The sequence below is a fragment of the Dermacentor albipictus genome, chromosome 1 (assembly GCF_038994185.2).
Source record: "Dermacentor albipictus isolate Rhodes 1998 colony chromosome 1, USDA_Dalb.pri_finalv2, whole genome shotgun sequence".
Classification (NCBI taxonomy): Eukaryota; Metazoa; Arthropoda; class Arachnida; order Ixodida; family Ixodidae; genus Dermacentor; species Dermacentor albipictus.
Genome location: NC_091821.1, coordinates 134,945,265 through 134,963,269, shown reverse-complemented (window position 1 = coordinate 134,963,269; position 18,005 = coordinate 134,945,265). Strand labels below are relative to the sequence as shown.

General features: G+C 43.3%; 1 protein-coding gene across 3 annotated transcripts in view; it reads left to right on the top strand.

The window, feature by feature from the left end:
* The window catches only part of LOC139050022 (tetratricopeptide repeat protein 5-like), a 37,367-nt gene extending 20,220 nt beyond the window's left edge, over window positions 1-17,147 (top strand). The window contains exons 10-11 of one of the 3 annotated variants that reach the window (XR_011508716.1): window positions 507-683; window positions 2,739-17,147. Coding sequence is in view for 1 of the 3 variants with exons in the window: in XM_070526122.1 (XP_070382223.1) it covers window positions 2,739-2,858 (120 nt within the window). In the remaining 2 variants the exon portion in view is untranslated. Of the gene's footprint in view, window positions 1-506; window positions 794-2,738 lie in introns of all 3 variants that reach the window. The other 2 variants (XR_011508715.1, XM_070526122.1) reach the window with 2 other exon arrangements.
* The last annotated feature ends 858 nt before the right edge of the window (window positions 17,148-18,005 follow it).

Below are 18,005 nucleotides of genomic sequence, written 5' to 3'. Positions count from 1 at the left end.
GCTCGTGGGGGCAGCTTGTGGCGATTAATAAAATTTCCAAGTATGAGCCAAATACACAATGTTTTAGTATAATGGCTTACAAGTCAAGCAATCTAGCGATGTAATTGCAATGTTCCAAAATAAATTAACCCAACAAGTTAATAAATGCATATGCATATTATTATTCAATATTCGAAGCTAAGTATTTGTATTTGATTTGTATTAGAAAATTTAGATGTTTGCACACCTCTAGTTATATCTGCTAAACTTCGTTATATCCGTTATTGCCATTTACTACAATATATGCCCAATGGGGTGCACAGTTGTAAACATAGAAATAAGAAGACTGCTTTTCGGCCCGTGAAACAGCTACGAGGCCATGCATGTAATGAAATTTGAGTAAAACAACAAAAGAATCTTTGGCGCATTCTACACGCAACTTGTTAGCACTTGTGACAGCCTTTTAGATAGGCATCCTCTGCACCAATGTGATGGTCTTGCTTCCGCTTTCCATTCGCTCATCACAGTGGAGCAGCACATGGCTCACAACAGAGTGCTCTGTTGTGTGATCAAGGAGAAAAGTATACTTTGCTGCTTGTCTTGGCTCGGCTGGCTCATGGCCTTCGAGATTGCACCGGTGCCAATGCGATCTCAGAGGCTACGCCCAGCTTCCAGCCCACGCGGCGAGCTGCCAGGAGGGAGAAGTGAATGCACTAATCTTTTGCACCACCGTGTGTAGCCGCACAGGCAGGCGGGTAGGCACAGCCTGGGCGTGCCTGCTGGCCTGATCAGACTGATCAAATGCAATAATCAAGTATGAGCAGCTTCTGCATGATCCCTTGCCTGGCAACCATTATTATTACTATTATTACTACTACTACTACTACTACTACTACTGCTACTACTACTACTACTACTACTGCTGCTGCTGCTGCTGCTACTACTACTACTACTACTACTACTACTACTACTACTACTACTACTACTACTACTACTACAAAGGTGAATCGGAAAGTGTTTGCCCCTATTCGTTTTTTTTTGTTTGTTTGTTGTTGTTTTTTTAAGCCAAATTACGGCTGTAAATGCGAAGTCAACACATCCATTCTCCGCGGTGGACCTTTTTTGGACCGGCCCGGCCTTATCTGCCAGCAGCTCCGCGACACGGCGCTGCTGTCAGTTGTTGAAGATGGTAGTTGCACTTCACACGTCCACAGCGTATGAGCAACGAAGTGTGTTTTTGTTTTTTATGGAGCAAGGAACAAACCCCCATCGAAATCCACAGGGAAATGCTGCCCACATATGGGGAAAGGTGTCTCGCTTTGAGAAATGTGAAGGGGGGGTGTTGCGAGTTCGCAAAAGGCCGTGAAGACTTGCATGGCAATGAGCGTTCGAAGATGCCACGTGCTTCGCTGACTGATCACATGGGGCATATCAAATTTAGTGCTGCGATAGGACAAATGTCTGAACCAGTGTGGGGACTATGTGGGAAAAGAGTGTAAGGTACATAGAATAGTATGAATATTTGTAATTAGCTGTGTGTACCTTATTTTGACTATTAATAAATAGGGGAAAAGACCCTGATTTGTTCTTGTATTATTATTATTATTATTATTATTATTATTATTATTATTATTATTATTATTATTATTATTATTATTATTATTATTAGGGAAAGCAAGGAGCAGGCTGGCTGCTGCCACCGGAAGGGGCACAATGCCTGTCTACTCTTCAGAAAGGAGGAGACAGAAACATAGAAATGGAAGATAGGAAAAAGGGGAGGAAAGAGGAAAGAAAGAATAAGATGACAAATCTCAAAGAATAAAGCCGAAGACGCAGTGCAACTCATGCACAGTGGGGCCAATCACTGCAGGTCACATTACTAAAGAATGTTAAAATAGAAGAAATAGTGTCTGAGGTCTTGTCATTTGAAAACAGAAAGATGCTACAAATGTGAACCTAAGTTAGCTACTTTGAGAAAAGTAAGGAGAGCACGATGAGCTTGATCACATCGAGACACACAACCACTGGGGTAAAAACATTTGTAGAGTGTCATACACCGCAGGCTAAGGAGGTGATAGTCCCTCACTAGCGTCACAACCATTGCTTCAAAAGCATAAGGAATGCAGTAAAAAACAAACCAGGTGCCAGTTGCAATGAGTAAAAACAAGTGCTCCCTGCATAACAGGAACGTACCCCTTGTAACATTTGAGAAGTTACTGCTTTCCTGCATAGCATGGGCATGACTATGGCTGGTATCGATGCCAACAAATCTTCATAACTTTTTTGTGTGATCTGACTATCAAAAGTTGGGAAATAGGAACCAGGTGCATATTTTGTATTTGAGGTTTTTTTACTCTCAGTACTTATACTAAAAATAACAAATTGTTACTTTCCTTTGCCTTCCTTGAGGTGCTTCTTTGAAGTTTCACATAAGAATTCTCAAAAATTCTCTGAGCAACTATAACTTCTCTGCATCCATTCAAAGTACAGGCTACAATTTCATCTATCACAGTATACATTGCGACTACTGCATCTTGAAATAAAAGGTTAAAGCATAAAACATCAAAAATGAGAACCTTTCTAGTGGTAAAAAAGATAGTTAATAGGTCACTTCTTTTGCAAGCCATTGAATGCTTGCTTTTAGATGAGCGATAAACTTCCTGCTGCTGATTCTGTGTTTCTGTCATGCCCAAATCGACAGGCTGTACAAGCTTGTGGTGACGATGGACATGATCAAATGCCTGCATTTGTCCTTACAGGAGCTCACCTTCCCAAGCATACGTGTTGACTCCCCATTGGCCCTTATTGTCAATGGGAAAGCCTTGGGCAGTGAAAGCAGAGCACCTCTTCGGCTCCAAGTGGTCATCAAGAAAGACTAGTGCCATGTGTTCTGGCACCATTGTCTAGCTGCAGTGTTGATAGGAACAAACACTAGCCAACCGGCTGGCCGGTTGACCGCTGCTCCAAGCGCTGATAGTTACTTTAGCAAGTGCAGTACAATGGTAGGAATGTTGCCATAGGACTGCGTGCAGAGTTGTTCACTGTTGGTATATATTATGGCCATATGTGCTTTATGCTGATGAAGTTTAAGAGGGAGCTTTAGCTTGGGGCCAATTTCTATTCCCTTATCAAACATTTGTAAGATTTAATTTGTTGTGTTTGAGGGAGTAAGGTATGTTCTAGCAACTGTAGCAAGCAGAATATTTATTTAGGACCTTATACTTCTTTACAAATATTGCTGAAAATCAGTAATAATACAGTCGAACCCTCTTATAACAATATTCGAGTGCCACGAAAATTCGTGTTATAACCGATAATTATTATAACTAGGTTGCATGAAAAAATCAAAATAGAGGGATGGCAGAGCTGATGTGAGAAAACTATAATGGCGGGGAGGCGGGGAGACCACCTTCATCCATCCGGCTGCTGATTGTGTTCACTCATTTAACTGCTTCCTGAGCTCTCCGTTCACATGTATCAAGCCGCGGGTGTCAATGTTAAAGAATGGCACTGCTATAACAACTGCAAAGAGGGGTCACAGGCTCAAAGCAATATGCAAGCTCCGCCTAGTCATCACTTTAGTGGCCCCAAAAGGGGCCTATTAAAATATGTGAGGAGGTTGCCACGGCAGCCTGTCAGCTTGAGAAATCCAGAAGAAACGCTGAGGTGAGATCGCCACAAATATCTCGCCACGTACTTCTCACTGGCTCGCACAAAAAAACCCTGTGTCCGTCAGCTTTGCATGCTTTACGTGAAGCTTGCCGACATCCTCCTCCAAGGCATCCAGGTGCCCCACATAAATGCAGTGGAAGGTTCCTCGCGAAGACGAAGCCCCAGAGCCACTGAATCATCTGGCGGGCCTCCTGTGAGGATAATGCTGAGGCAGCCGGCCCTACTGTGTCATCGCTGCCATCGTTGCTGTCACTATCCGATGCAAGTACATTCGTGCTGATCGCCTTTTCGGTTAGAAGCACTTAGTTTCCAAATCTATAGTCATGCAATTTCCTTTCACCAGCATCGTAGTGCATTGCCAATGGTCAGCGGGGGCATCAGCCATCTTCCGTTTCGGCGGCGAGTCAAACGTGGCTGAGAAACCACGTGGCCAGGAATGATTTCGACGCAAACAACAAGATGAATGCAAGCAATTAAGCTATTTGCAGAACTACACTGAATGAGGGCAGGGCAGTTGGCACGGTCTATTCGTGTTTCGGAGGGTGGTGCAGCGCAGAGCAATGGGCACAGCCCATTCGTTTTCAGAGGGGTGGAAGGGCGACGGGAGAGAGGCGTGCGGAGAAGGCTGGAAAATAAGCGGGGGTGACTGTTGGGGCAGCAGGCCATCATGCTGTGGCTCGAATTTCTCGTTTTCTTTTTTTCTTTTCAGGGATTTCGCATTACTCTGCCTTTCGGCACGGGCACCCAGCAGCCACACCTCGTAGTAACTGATAATGCGGCATCAGGGCATCGTAGTTAAGCGGGTTATTTCACCATGGAAAACATACAAAAGTTGACGGTGCAGGACGGAGCAGCAGCTTGTCATTGTTCAAACCGGTATCATTATAAGTGGGTTCGACTGTATATTGAATCACAAAAAAAAGCAGATATTGAGATTCTATAAGCTGCATTTGTTAGAGGATCTAAAGTGAACAAATTAGCCGTATGAATTTACAGGTTACATGATATCATTACAATCCTTACAAGGTATTTGTAACAACACAGTGCACACTAAACAATCAGTTATCTCGGGTTGCCTACAGTTTGCACCTCCCTCAAATTACCTCCAAAATAGGGTGTGCGCGACTTCACTCAGCAACACCATGCGCAGCCGTAGCCAAACTAGAGAAGTCAGCTAACCTGCCCCTCCCCTCCTCCCTCCCCAACACTTGCACATCTCCCCACTCCCCCTCCTGCGTGCGTAAGAAGAAGCTGCCATGCTTCTCAGCTCACCCTCGCACACTTCCCTTGCACCTACAACATACGACAGGCGACCACGATCTTAATGCACTTAGACTTTATATGAAAGATCACGGTGACAGCAGGAATTCGCCTGGAGTGTTCATATAATTTCTTTTGCAACAAAAGACAGTGAACTTTTGCGACGTTGCAGTATCACGACCTGATTTTCAGCAAGGCAGTTTCTTTTGAGCAGTTGCAAGTAGAATGTAGTTGCCTGTAATTAAACCACATACTTGTAATGCTGCCTATATATGACTCACCCATTTGAAACCTTGCCCACGTTTAACTTTCAAACACTTGCCTAAGGTATTTTTCATAAGGGCTGTAATTCATCCGAACACATGATCACATCAGCCATAATGTTTTCCCCCATTTTTGCTAACTTTAATCTCTGTGGAGTGTATAGTTCTGCCAGAGCAGCAGGCTGTATTTTCATTTGTAGAACACGTAACACTCCAGAGCACTTGCGTACATAATTTATTGTAAAGGTCGCAATTAACCCACACTCTTTGTGTATTGCCTACACATTGCCCATAACCTGCCCCTTATTTTCAACAAATATAAACGAGGTGTCCTGTTCAGTTTACCGAGGAGCATTTAGCAATTTTCACTTAGCTCTTAATTGATGCACAAACTTCAAAATTTGCCTGTACATCATCGATTAGCATGCCCCTCAGTTCTCTAAAATGCAAACTTAGTGAGTCCAGTTCTTTCAGGGCACCATCAAAACAGGCATATAACATTTTCAAGAGCTTTTTGTCGCACTATTGGATTTGCTGAAATACATCAACTTTCTCCACTTCAGATGTCTTAATAGCTGGATGTGAGTTACAAAGCTGAAAACTTGGTACTTGAGTTCTTTGATATTGCTACGTGCTATTCTAAGATGATGATGGGAACTGTTGGATTTAGTGGGATGTACCCTTTAAGCGGCCTCTGGCTGATCTAATGACACCGTGCCTTGCTGGCTTCCTTGTTGGCCAGTGCGTGCTATACCTTGTAAACACACCATGTAAATAGTTTATGTTACATACTTCCACGTAACATTTATTTGGTGGAAGTGCTGGGTTCATCTTTAGACGATGGAGCTTTGCAGCAGACGCCACCTCGAATCTGCCACCATGCTTCCAGGTCATGACACGTCGCCACCTGCTACGCCTGCAACCACCACCCAATTTATTGTCCTCTCACAGCCCTGCAATCCCCGCACCTTTTCCGGGACCAAAAGCGTTGACGTGGATGAGTGGCTCAGCATGTATGAGCGTGTCAGCAAACAGAATGGCTGGGATCCGACTACAGTGCTGGCCAACGTCATATTTTACCTTGTCGGAACTCCTCGCATCTGGTTTCGGACTCACGGACGATATCACCAGCAGCTCTGCAAGCTTTTCGGCAACCTGTTTCGTTGACAGCTTGCCGCCAAGAAACAACTGGCAGTACATACCCAGGCATCAACTGAGCCTTACTTTTCATACATACAGGACGTGCTGGCCTTGTGTCTACTAGCTGACCAGAAGATGTCCGAGGCTGACAAGATCGCCCACATTTTGAAGGGTATCTGCTCATCACCAACGTGACCACTGTTGACAGTGTAATCAAAGATTACCGTCGTCTAAAGCAAGCGAAATGCTGGCGCATCTCACCTCAGTTTGAATGTCTGCTGAATACCGCTGCAGTGACGTCCTGCGATGCAACTCCTTGTCAGCTATCCTCATTAGACGACGTGACGCGCATCTTCTGTTGAGAACTGGAGGCCACGTGTCTGGCTTCTATAAACCCCCTGTATCTGAGACATCAACGCTGGCTGTTTCTTTGATCCAAGCCACTCACCACCTGTGCTCCACAGTTCTTTGTGAGCTTCACGACACCCCAACCGCTGGCCACCTTGGTGTTGCTCAAACACATGGCCGCATGCGCCGTCGCTTGTACTGGCCTGGCCTAGTCCACTCAGCGTGGTGTTATGTCAGCACCTGCGAGCTCTCTCAATGGCTGAAGAAACAATCTATGCTTCCTGTTGGGTATCTTCAGCCTATCGACGTCCCACCTGAATCTTTTTTTCATGTCGGTTTGGTCCTTCTTGGACCATTTCCTGCATCTGCTTTGGGCAACAAATGGGTTGTTGTAGCTACTGATTACGCAATGTGTTACACAATGACACGAGCGCTGACGACCAGCTATGCTACAGATGTGGCGGACTTTCTCCTCCGTGATGTAATTTTAGTATGCGGTGCCCCGTGTCAATTGCTGACTGACCAAGGCTGTACCTTACTGTCTAAAGTCATTGACAATATCCTGCGCTACTGCTCCACACAGCACAAAATCACCACCTCGTACCATCACCAGACAAATGGGCTCACCGAGCACTTGAATCGGATTTTAACCGACATACTTTCCAAGTACGTGTCATCTGACCACCATGATTTGGACCTTGCACTGCCATATGTGACGTTCGCATATAATTTCTCAGACCAGCGAGACCAGGTCTAGGCCATCCAGCCAGCCAAAGCAGCCGCCGAGACCCAGGGGATCTCGGCCGTCTACTAGGCGGAGGGAGGCTATGTCCGCCCTTGTGATTGCTGGCATCAATAAAAGCTGACTCTCTCCTGCCACGATACTGTTGGATACTCCCCCTTTTAGCTTTTGTTCGGATGCGAACCAGCTTTACCGTTGGACACATTTCTCCCTTCCCCTGCAGCTTCGACTAGTGAATATGTATGCGATTCCATTGCACGGGCTGATTATCCGCAGCAGATAGCCCGTAGTAGACTTGCTGCTTTACAAGAAGATCAGAAGCGTCTTCACGACCAGCAACTCCATAACGAATGTTTTGCTCCGAGTGCCTTTGTGCTACTTTGTACCCCCTCCCGTCATGTGGGCCTTGCTGAAAAGCTCCTTCCTCACTTCAAGGGCCCATACCATGTCCTTCGACAAGTGACTGGCATCACGTACGAGATTGTGTCCGCCAATCCCACAACATCTTCTGTTCCATTGTCCACCGACATCATCCAGGTTTCGAGACTTTAGCAGTACCACCCTTCCTCTGCTGTGGATCCTTAGTGGCGTTGGGCTGGCACTTCTGCTGCCGGAGGTCATGCTATATACTATTCTAAGATGATGATGTGGACTGTTGGGTTTAGTGGGACGTACCCATAAGCAGCCTCTGGCTGATCTGACGATGACGACGTACCTTGTTGGCTTCCATTTTGGCCAGTGCTTCCTACCCATTGTAGATACACCATGTAAATAGTTATCTACTGTGATTCCACGTAACATTATCTCAATTTTCAACAACCTTTGTGAAAAGATTTACAGCATAAATAAAGAATGTCTGACCATTTTGACACTCCCTAATGCGAAACTTGAGTGCAGCTGTACACATGTTTTCATTTCGCGATATATTGAGGCAAAGAACTTGAGACTGAAGCCACTGCCACAACTGGCAGAAGGCTTGTGCTGTCGGCGCCTTCACATGGGAAAGGGCAGTATGGGAACACTGGCATGATGAGCAGAAGACAATGAAGCATGAGCAGTGGCATGAGCATGAGAGGCAGTATGGGAATGCTGGCATGATAAATTGCATCTGAGCCGGCTGCGGAAGAAGACGACGATGGTAAACGTATGAGCAGTGGCTCGAGCGCGGTTACACTGAGGGACACTGACATTCAACCCAGGAATGGCTGCCTAAGAACTGCGCTCTGAATATCTGCTTCTTACAGTCACTAGAATAACTTTCTCTTTTAAATGCAGCAAACTTCATCAAATTTGGTGCAGTGGTTGCCAAGAAAAACAATTTCTTCATTCCCATGTACTGTTAAACCTCGATATTGCTACACTTGTGTGGTATTTGATTGTTTGAACGAGGCGTGTAAATATAACCTGTAAATAGTTGCTTGTCTTACTGACTCGTCCTTCGCTTAATATTGTGGTGGAGTGGAACGTACCCCGTCCTCGCCACGAAGCTCCGAAGTGGCCGCACCGTCGTCTTCTCAGCCATGGCTTCTGATGGAACCACCCCGTCACAGCCTACACCTGCGGCGCCAACCACAACATACGTTACGGTTCAAAAGTTATCGCGGACATCCTACAGTCCTGTGCCACGAGGCACAAGCTATCCACGCCATGCCATCCGCAAACAAATGGCCTCACGGAGCGTCTCAATCGCACTCTCACAGACATGCTTGCGAAATATGTCTCTTCAGACCACACCGACTGGGACTTCGCTCTACCATTTGTCACATTTGCTTATAATTCCTTGCACCACAACACAGCTGGTTATTCCCCATTTTTCCTTCTGTTCGGCCGAGAACCAGCACTGCCCCTCGACACAACCTTCTCTGTTCACGCGGCACCGACCAGTGAATATGCACTTGACGCCATCGCCCGCTGTGCCCACGTAAGGGAAATTGCCCGTGATCGCCTTCTGAAATCCCAGGAGAGTCAAAGGCGTTTGTACGACCGGCGACACCGAGACGTGCACTTCCTGCCTGGTTCTTTGCTGCTTCTATAATCTCCGTCTCGTCAGGTCAGCCTGTCAGAAAAACTGCTGTCTCGTTACACAGGCCCATACCGAGTGCTTCGTGCCGTGACTCCCTTCACCTATGAGATCGCCCTTGACGCCCCATCTGGTTCCTAGTCCAGTGATATTGTGCACATTACACGACTGAAGCAGTATCACCCTCCCAGTAATGACATTTACACGCTCCGGGACGTCGCTTCTGCCGCCGGGGGATTACGCTACACGCGTGTGGTATTTGATTGTTTGAACAAGGTGCATGGGCGCCGTCACTCGAGAAAAGAGGAGGAAGAACGAACTGGGCTTGTGCAGTGAATCTAACCGGTCAGCGCTGCAACCACTGTTGTAAATATAGCCTGTAAATACCTTTGCGTAACGATATGATGAACTTCAATATGATGAAATTCGTGATATAGCGAAGTATTTAACCTTTTATAACTTCTTGTCCATAGAACACCTTGTATTTTGAACCTCAATATAACAAAATGTGTTTATACAGGATTTCAATACAACAAAATTTCACTGCCCCCACAAAGGAATACAGAGATAATAAATAGAAACTTCCACGGATGCAGATGGTCAACTGGTTGAATAACGTGCGACTGCTTGTGAACACACCAAATCATGAGCTGTGCAACTGAGAGCAACTGCCAAAGTGTAGCAGTGCCATGTTCCATGTAAAGTGCAAGTACGATAAGATCCTATCGCGCCCCGCAGTCTGTATGCTTTAGGCTCTTTATGTGCAAGTGAAAGCATCTAAGGGTGAGCCAAGAAGGATGGTGGCTTGATGAACTAAGTCTTCCCATACAGACAAGTAAAAGGGGGGGGGGGAGCCAGCTCATGGTAACGTGATCAAGCATGCACGAGGGCAAGGGGAAAAGAGTGGTGGGCAGGTTGGCGCACGTCTCCCTTTCTAGCATGGCTGTGGCTGCAAGTGGCTGTCAGCATGGCTGAACGCTTATGCAGCCCACATGCCCTGTTTTAGAAGTAATCCAAACTCTATCCAAATGGGTCATGAAGCTTCAGACGAAAAGCAGTGCAAAACCAATTGTCACCAACATCAACAAGGGTGGTTATGGGAACAGCAATTGAAGCATGACTGTGTGAGGAGGGAAGAAACATTGAGAAAGAAAAACACTTTATGTAAAATGAGGCATTATTTGATTTTTTCTAACAAAAATTAAATTCCTAATTAATCTTGTATACGTGTTATGTAGAAATAAAAGACAACTCTCTTTATCATTGGCTATAAATGCCTCCTTTTCTATGCACACTATAAAAGGGGGGCATTCACGCATCTATAAATTGCATTACAGTGTAGCTCTTGAAACGTGCAGAAAGGTGCGATCGTAAAGTTAACTTACTGTACGGCCCCCTCACACGTGTTTATTTACTGTAAACGTTTGTCTGAATTTCAGTGAGGCGGTGTTTGCAAGATGTTTCATCGTTCAACGTGTTCAGTCAAACATAGTGAGTTACGGCTGCAAGATAATTGTTTACTTTAGCTGCCTTCGTGTGGCTGTGCTGGCCGATAGACCTTGCATCTAACAATGCAACCAGCACTCAACACCCAAAGCTTTCTTTGGCCTACGAGGGAATAATGATCTGTTCATGGGTGCGATTTTGACACCTGGGGTGCTATAACGTAAAACTGTTCCAAACTTTTCTATTCCAATTCTGCAATCAGCCCACCGCGATTGGTCAAAAACTTTTTTGGACCACCCCCACTTCACCTGTCTGTCACGCGACGTCACGAAAACCGCGATGGCTCCCCATCTGATATGACGTGTACACACCGATTATGCATACTTTGACCGAACAAAACAAAAATTGGTATTTCTAATTCGACGCCTTTTTACCATTAGTCCTCGGCTATTCATCAAAAGTTTGGGCTGTACCCACTTCACCTGCCTCTCACGTGACGTCACAAAACCGCAATAACTCACCGCGTCAAAGTGACGTGTACACGATAAAGAAGCATTAATATGCTAAACAAAACAATTTTCTTCTGTATAGCCGCAGGCTGCCCCATTCCGAAAGGAATAAAAGATGGCTGCCGCCGATCGCTCCGGCACTGGCTACTTGCCCCTAACCCAGAGCATGGGTTTATTTGCTTGTAACAAAATTTTTTGCATGGCCGTGTAACGTTTTCGAGAACTTTCGGCACGTTTATGACCTTGTTTTGACAACTCTTTTTTGCTCAGGATCCGTTTTACCGTCATTCTTAAGCTTCCATTGCATACCGCTGCGATTGTCGACGAGCCGCCGCAAGCTAAGTAAGAGAAAGCGGACCAATCGCCGACGCCGGCACCACCCTCTTCATCCGGTTATCGATATTCAGTGCAGTGACTCGGCCCCTTCGAATCCCTTTCCACTTGAGCATGCTTCTCGCCTCTTGTGAGCCAATTAGATAAGACAAGCCGCTCAGTGCAGGCAATGTTATTCGTTTTTCAAGCAAGCAAAAGTGACCTCCTATGAACGAGGAGATCGTTTGATTGGTTTGTTCAGACAACCCTGCGGGTGGGTGACTGCCCGATGCTTGTGTTGGTGGTTATGCAAATTTGGCGTCAGGAAATTTGAATAAAAACATATGGAATAGTTTTACGTTATATGGCCCCTGTACTGGCGATGTTTTGCTGCATTGCTTTCCGTGCTAAAAGCTTTAAACGCCCATTCAGTCAAATTGCTGGTCATTTGAGAATACAGCTCCAACGTTAGACCACCAAAACAAATTTCGTGCCTTTTACAACAAAAATCATGTAACTTCTGTTAATAACTTCGTATCGCCAATGTCAAGGTATCGTTGGCACAGCATGAAACTATCTTTTGTCACTTACTCTCAAATTCAACAACTTATTCTTTTTCCATTCAAGTTTGCTTCTTCAGTTGCCCGATTATTTGGAAAATTTTGTGGCCCCTTCCGTGGAAGAAAAATAAATCGGCGACTGTACTGGTGTACATAATAGATCTAATTTCAGTACAATTGAATTTCCATATAACGAAGCAAATTGCCTATTTTGCTGCATCATAATATAGAGGTTTAACTGTATTTAGATTGGCTTCATCTTAAGCTAAAGCTCCCTCTGAAGAAAATGTGCGAGTTTGCTGATATAGTATGCTAAATATTTTGGAATGAAAGCACAGTGAGAATAGTGAAGCTTTTGTTGTAGCATATAATAAGTATAAATATTGCAGCTGAAGTTTTCATATATGTTGCTCTTGTTGATTGGTGGGCAGCAAGAAATTTGTTCTCCTTCATCTACAGCATTGTACTGCTGCCAGTGTTGTGAGGAAAATGCTGAAATCACTAAATAGTTCCGTTTGTTTACATCTAAATAGTACGCAGTGTGTCCCAACTAATTTTAAGCCTTAAAATTGAAGTATTCTGTACTTACGAAATGGTTGGGCTCCTTATGTTGTTTGCACTGGATGTTGCAGATGTAACCACTTACAATGTGTAGATAGTTGATTTGTGTGAAGTATTTGACAGTTTGAGCAAAACAGACTTTCCAACATATTTTTTATTTTTGCAAGAAAGGCAGGAAGGTTAGTTGGTGTCAGATGCATCCTGCCGAGTTCTGTGCAAAAGTTAGAAGAGAATCAACAGATGTATGTGTGTGTTGTTGTGTGGTACAGAGATTTGCTAAAGGCACAACTCCAGTTCAGTGTTCTTTGAAAAGTCTAATGTGACACCTTTTTTTAGCTTGCACATTTCTTGTGTGGCCAAAGAGCCCCGTGGCTATGAATACATGGCTGGAAAGAGGCAAAACTCCAATTCATTGTTCTTTAAAAAGTATAATGTGACACCTTCCTTTTTTTTTAACTTGCAGATTTCTTGTTAGGCCAAAGAGTGCCATGGCTACATACATGACAGGAAAGTGGCCAGTGTCTGGTGTTCAAGTGCATGTGAAAGGCAGCTGTAAAAATATGCCTTGGTCTCGTGAGTCATAGCTTGGGTTGTTCGCATGGATGACAGAGTGTGGATACTCCCTTCGGAACATGATGCCCAGATAGATCCTGATGGCCAGCTTGCGTTGCTGAGTTTGACTTCGGGAGGTACTTGAATTATGTGGTTTTGTTGTAAGGTTGTTGCAAGTTAATTGAGCCCTTTGAGTAGCATTTGCAAAAGCCTTTGTTTAGTAAGCCTTGTTAACAGTTTGTCTCTGAAAAACACCAAAAATATTTTTAACATGTTCAATAATGAGGTAATCCAAAAACAAGCAACCACCTTGCAATTAGGGCTCTTATTGTCAGGTACTAGTGTTATGTAACATTTATTCTTAGTACTACCATATCTGTAAACTTCTCTATAAGATTGTTCACATTGCTAATGGTTTATGACCATGGTTGTTGGCCACAGGGAAGTACACAGGAACCTGCTTTTCATGGTTTTATGGTGGCTAAAGTACGGTCACTTTAGCAAGGCCACTCTGAAGGTTTCTCAACAAGCTTATTCTTCCATCCATTTGGATATGAAGCTTGCTTTGGAAAGTCATTGATGTGGATTTTGATGTACCTAGCAGTACCTTTTTGGTTGAAAGGTTCTTCAGTGGAGCTACTATAGAGCTGACTGAAGCCATTCACAGTTTTCAGTAGCAGATGGAGAACAGCTCCTTGAGCTTGTAGAGTTTCTGGAATAGCCATAACATCAGTAGTGGAGTATATTGTGCAACTTTGTTTATAATTTTTTAACATTGTTATTGAAGTCTGAGATGTCGTTCTTTGAGTGTATACAAGTTTGGACAATTTAGTTGTGGTGAGCTAGCACTGTTTTGTGGTGTTTTATTCTGATGATGATAGGTAAATAGAGACATTAAAAGATCTCAATGATTTACTAAGCATACTACAGCTGCGAACTAGTTCTCGGAAATAATGAGCTTCTTTCACATATGGGGGAAGGGAAAATGCAGACTTGTTAAGACTAATTTAGGTTTGTAACAACTGCAGGTATTATTGTTAGATCTGTTAGTGCTGCAGCACTTGCCCATTTGGTGCTCTGTAATATGGCAAAAAAAGACTAGCTGAGGAGGACTTCATCACAGAGAGATGCTGTTGGGGCTGCAGAAAAAATAAATGGGGCCAAAGCACGATAGGCTGTAGGCATTTATGGAGTGACTGGCAACCTTGTCGTTCACTTTCTTGGATGGTTATTTTGGCCACAAAATTCATGGCTAATTTCAAGTGATGGTCATCTGTTAGGCTGACTAGAAACACAATGCAGTCTCCTGACACTTTTGGATTGAATGACTATCATCGTGGATGGTTTATATGGGCACTCAACTTTGCTAGTGTTCACGTTCAGAATGACATCCAAATGTTTTGATACATCATATTATTTGTTGTTCAGTCTTGAGCTGTCTGGTTACTCTAGTGAGGCAAGTTTCTCTGTTAAATATGTAGAGCTGATCCCTGTATACGTTGGCAAGCAGCATTGTTGCATGGTCACCACTCTGTAAATTATTTTTCTGTTGTGCACTTTGAAATGCCAGTGTGTTCTCTTAACCCTTTAACTACCAAGTCCTAGCTGCGCCCATCCAAGCTGTTTGTACCAATATCACTAATGAGCCGACTTGTCCAGGCAACAGCTTCTACTGTTTTGCATGTCCACGAGTGTCAACTTAGTTCTGGCAGTGCTTTAGAGTTTGGGTACCCAAACATATTTTTCGAAGCTTTCAATTACTTTCGCTATTGATTACTGTCATTCTTAAGTTCAGGTTATCGCACTCAAGCCTTGCATTTGTGCCGAGTGAAAGTATTTTCCAGAACAGATGTCTTTCATTAATATTTTGGTTGAATACAAGAGTTAAAGAACTTATGTAATACATTTTTCGAATCTGGATATAATGTGCAAAAATTTGTTGGATTAAAAGAAATTGGGGAAATTTTATGCCCTTTCTTACGAGAGAAGTTGGGAGTTAAAGGGTTAAGTGCTCCTACACCTCCTTAGGTATTGTCTTATGTGCAAACCTCATTGGATACTGTTTGCAACTGATGTTAAGTAAACACTTCTTCTTTCTGTTAGGCCAGAAAATGTCCTGGCAAATTAACAGGCAAAGTGTGATGTGCATATCTTTCTTAAGTTGAAAGCAAAGCTGTTTAAGGAGAAATTTTTTGTTTCATGTGCACTGTGCATAATGGGAACCAAGTGTGGCTTGTTTTTAAATATTTTAATATACTCATGTAGAATGCAAATTTAGTTTGAGTTTTGCACATGCATAGTGGTGCTTACATTATTCATTCGGTACCCTAAGCTGTATGTAGGGGCAGTACTCTTGCAGAGGTAGGCGTTACTCATTCTTTGTGAAATTGCTACTTTGTTGAAAGATGGGGATAAGCAATCTAATGCTGGGAATGGGCAATAACAGCAGGAGGGAGGTCATGGTGGGGATGGTTTGAATATTAATTCCTGCCCATAGCAGTTGTCAAAAAGCTTCCAGCACAGAATGCAATTTGTTCACAGAAGCTTTTTTTTTTTCATAGTATTAGTAAACAATCAAATTATAATGAATAAATTCTTTGGCAGCTAAGCAAAGTGCTCCTGCTTGCTCCAACTCCAACTACTCTGTGCTAGTGTATTATTTGATAGATCACCAAGTTTTCTGAGATCTAGGTCCAAACTATGTGGTGCATCCTTGTAAATAACATATCTTTGTGGTGAGTATTGTTAAAAGCTTTTTTTCTCCTTTGTCACTGTTAATGTCTTGTGACACAATACATTTCATCACCTCGCCTTAAAACAGTTTTTTTTTTTTCTTGTTCACATTGGTCATACTTGCTGTCAGAACACTTTCAGATGAACTGGTCACAGTGTTGCCTGTGTATTTGCATATTAGTTAGAAACAGTGCAGTACACTTTATTTTTCTTATTGCTCTTTTTGTTTGTCTGAAAGGTTGCAATTTTCACTTATATCTTGATGAATAAGCAGGCAGTACCTGCAACATCTTGAGTTTTGTACATGAATTGTATGCATACTGTGAAGCATTGTGGGATACTTTTTTATACATTGCTGTTATGTCTGAATGTTTTTGAAATCAGTCTGATCAGACTTGTTCTGTGCCCTAAAAGCTGCACTTTAAGAAAACATACTGTACTGTTGCTCTTTGCTAAGCTGCTCTACGGCTTCTTTCATGTAAGGTGATTTTATGACATATCTTTTTATGACAGCCACATGGGCTTTGACACACAATGTCTTTCTTTATATGTATGTATGTATGTATGTATGTATGTATGTATGTATGTATGTATGTATGTAGTTGAAGAAACAAAGGTGCACACTTACAAAAATTGCATTTTTAATGTTTTAACGTTCCAACCATGGCACGGCCTTGCCACGGCCAAGAAGTTAAAACATTAAAAATGCAATTTTCATAAGTGTGCTCCTTCGTTTCTTCAACTACCTGTGCACCGGACCTACAGAACTTTTCCTTGAATTATATATATATATATAACTATTGCATTGTTTGAACATACCAAGAAGCTTTTTACATGTAGCAGCTGAAATCTTTTTTGACTGTCTGACCAGGGGATAGCCACTCACTATAATGTTAGCATGTGAGACAGTGGTCAGTTAATAAGTGCAGCGTGTATTTAGTTTATTTCCCCAGGGTGTTGCAAGTCTGCCAGCATATCTTATTTCACTGGCATATCTCTTGGAGGGCCAATCTCATCTGTGCAATGAAGAGCATCTTGTATTACGCTTGACTGTGTGCTCTTTTCTTCTATCATATGTTTACTAATCATGAAAGGCTTTGCCTGGAGACTGCGTAATAGCAGAGCACTGCCATCACATTGATTCTTGCGTCAAACCCAGGTAGCTTTAAGGTGTAACAGAAATGCAGTCAGCCAGCAACTGGCTGTGAGCCGAAGAAGACAGTGTATGTAGTGCAAAACCATGAAAAGTATTTTGCATATCACACTACCACTACCAGGCTAAAATCCAGAAGGCTAGGAAAGTTTACAGCAGAAGTTCTATAAGATAAGCTTTGGCAGTCTGCACGCACTAAGGCTGTGGATAGTTAAATACAGTCTGAAGTACGAGTGGCTTATAACCGGGGATCTGAATTTGTGGATTAATTCAATCAAGTCTGAAAAACATTCACCGGCAAAAAAAGGGCAATTCAAATTTATTTTTAAAATCTCAGAGTTATGGACCTCACCATTGTGATCACATGACTCTGCCGTAATGATAATCATGGAAAAAATGAGGTTGCAGACTTTCGTTGGGGAACTCCTCGCATAACGTGGTAATCAAGTTTGCCTTCCAAAAAAAAATTTAAAATTAACTACTTTTGATAATTAAGAAACAAGAAGCTCGGTCCACTCTTGCATGATGTCTACCATCTTGCACGCCTGCAGGCGCTGAAAAGTTGATCAAATGACGCATCCGCGACAATCATTGCACAAACATAGACTACATACATGGCACTGTAGATGAGGTAAAGTGCTGTGAAGTGACTAATTGCTTCCAAGAGTACTATGTTGCTGTTGAAGAAAAGTGGAGCCACGCCGTGGAATAAACCAATCCTCAGGACTTGCACTACACCAGCAAGTCATTCTGAT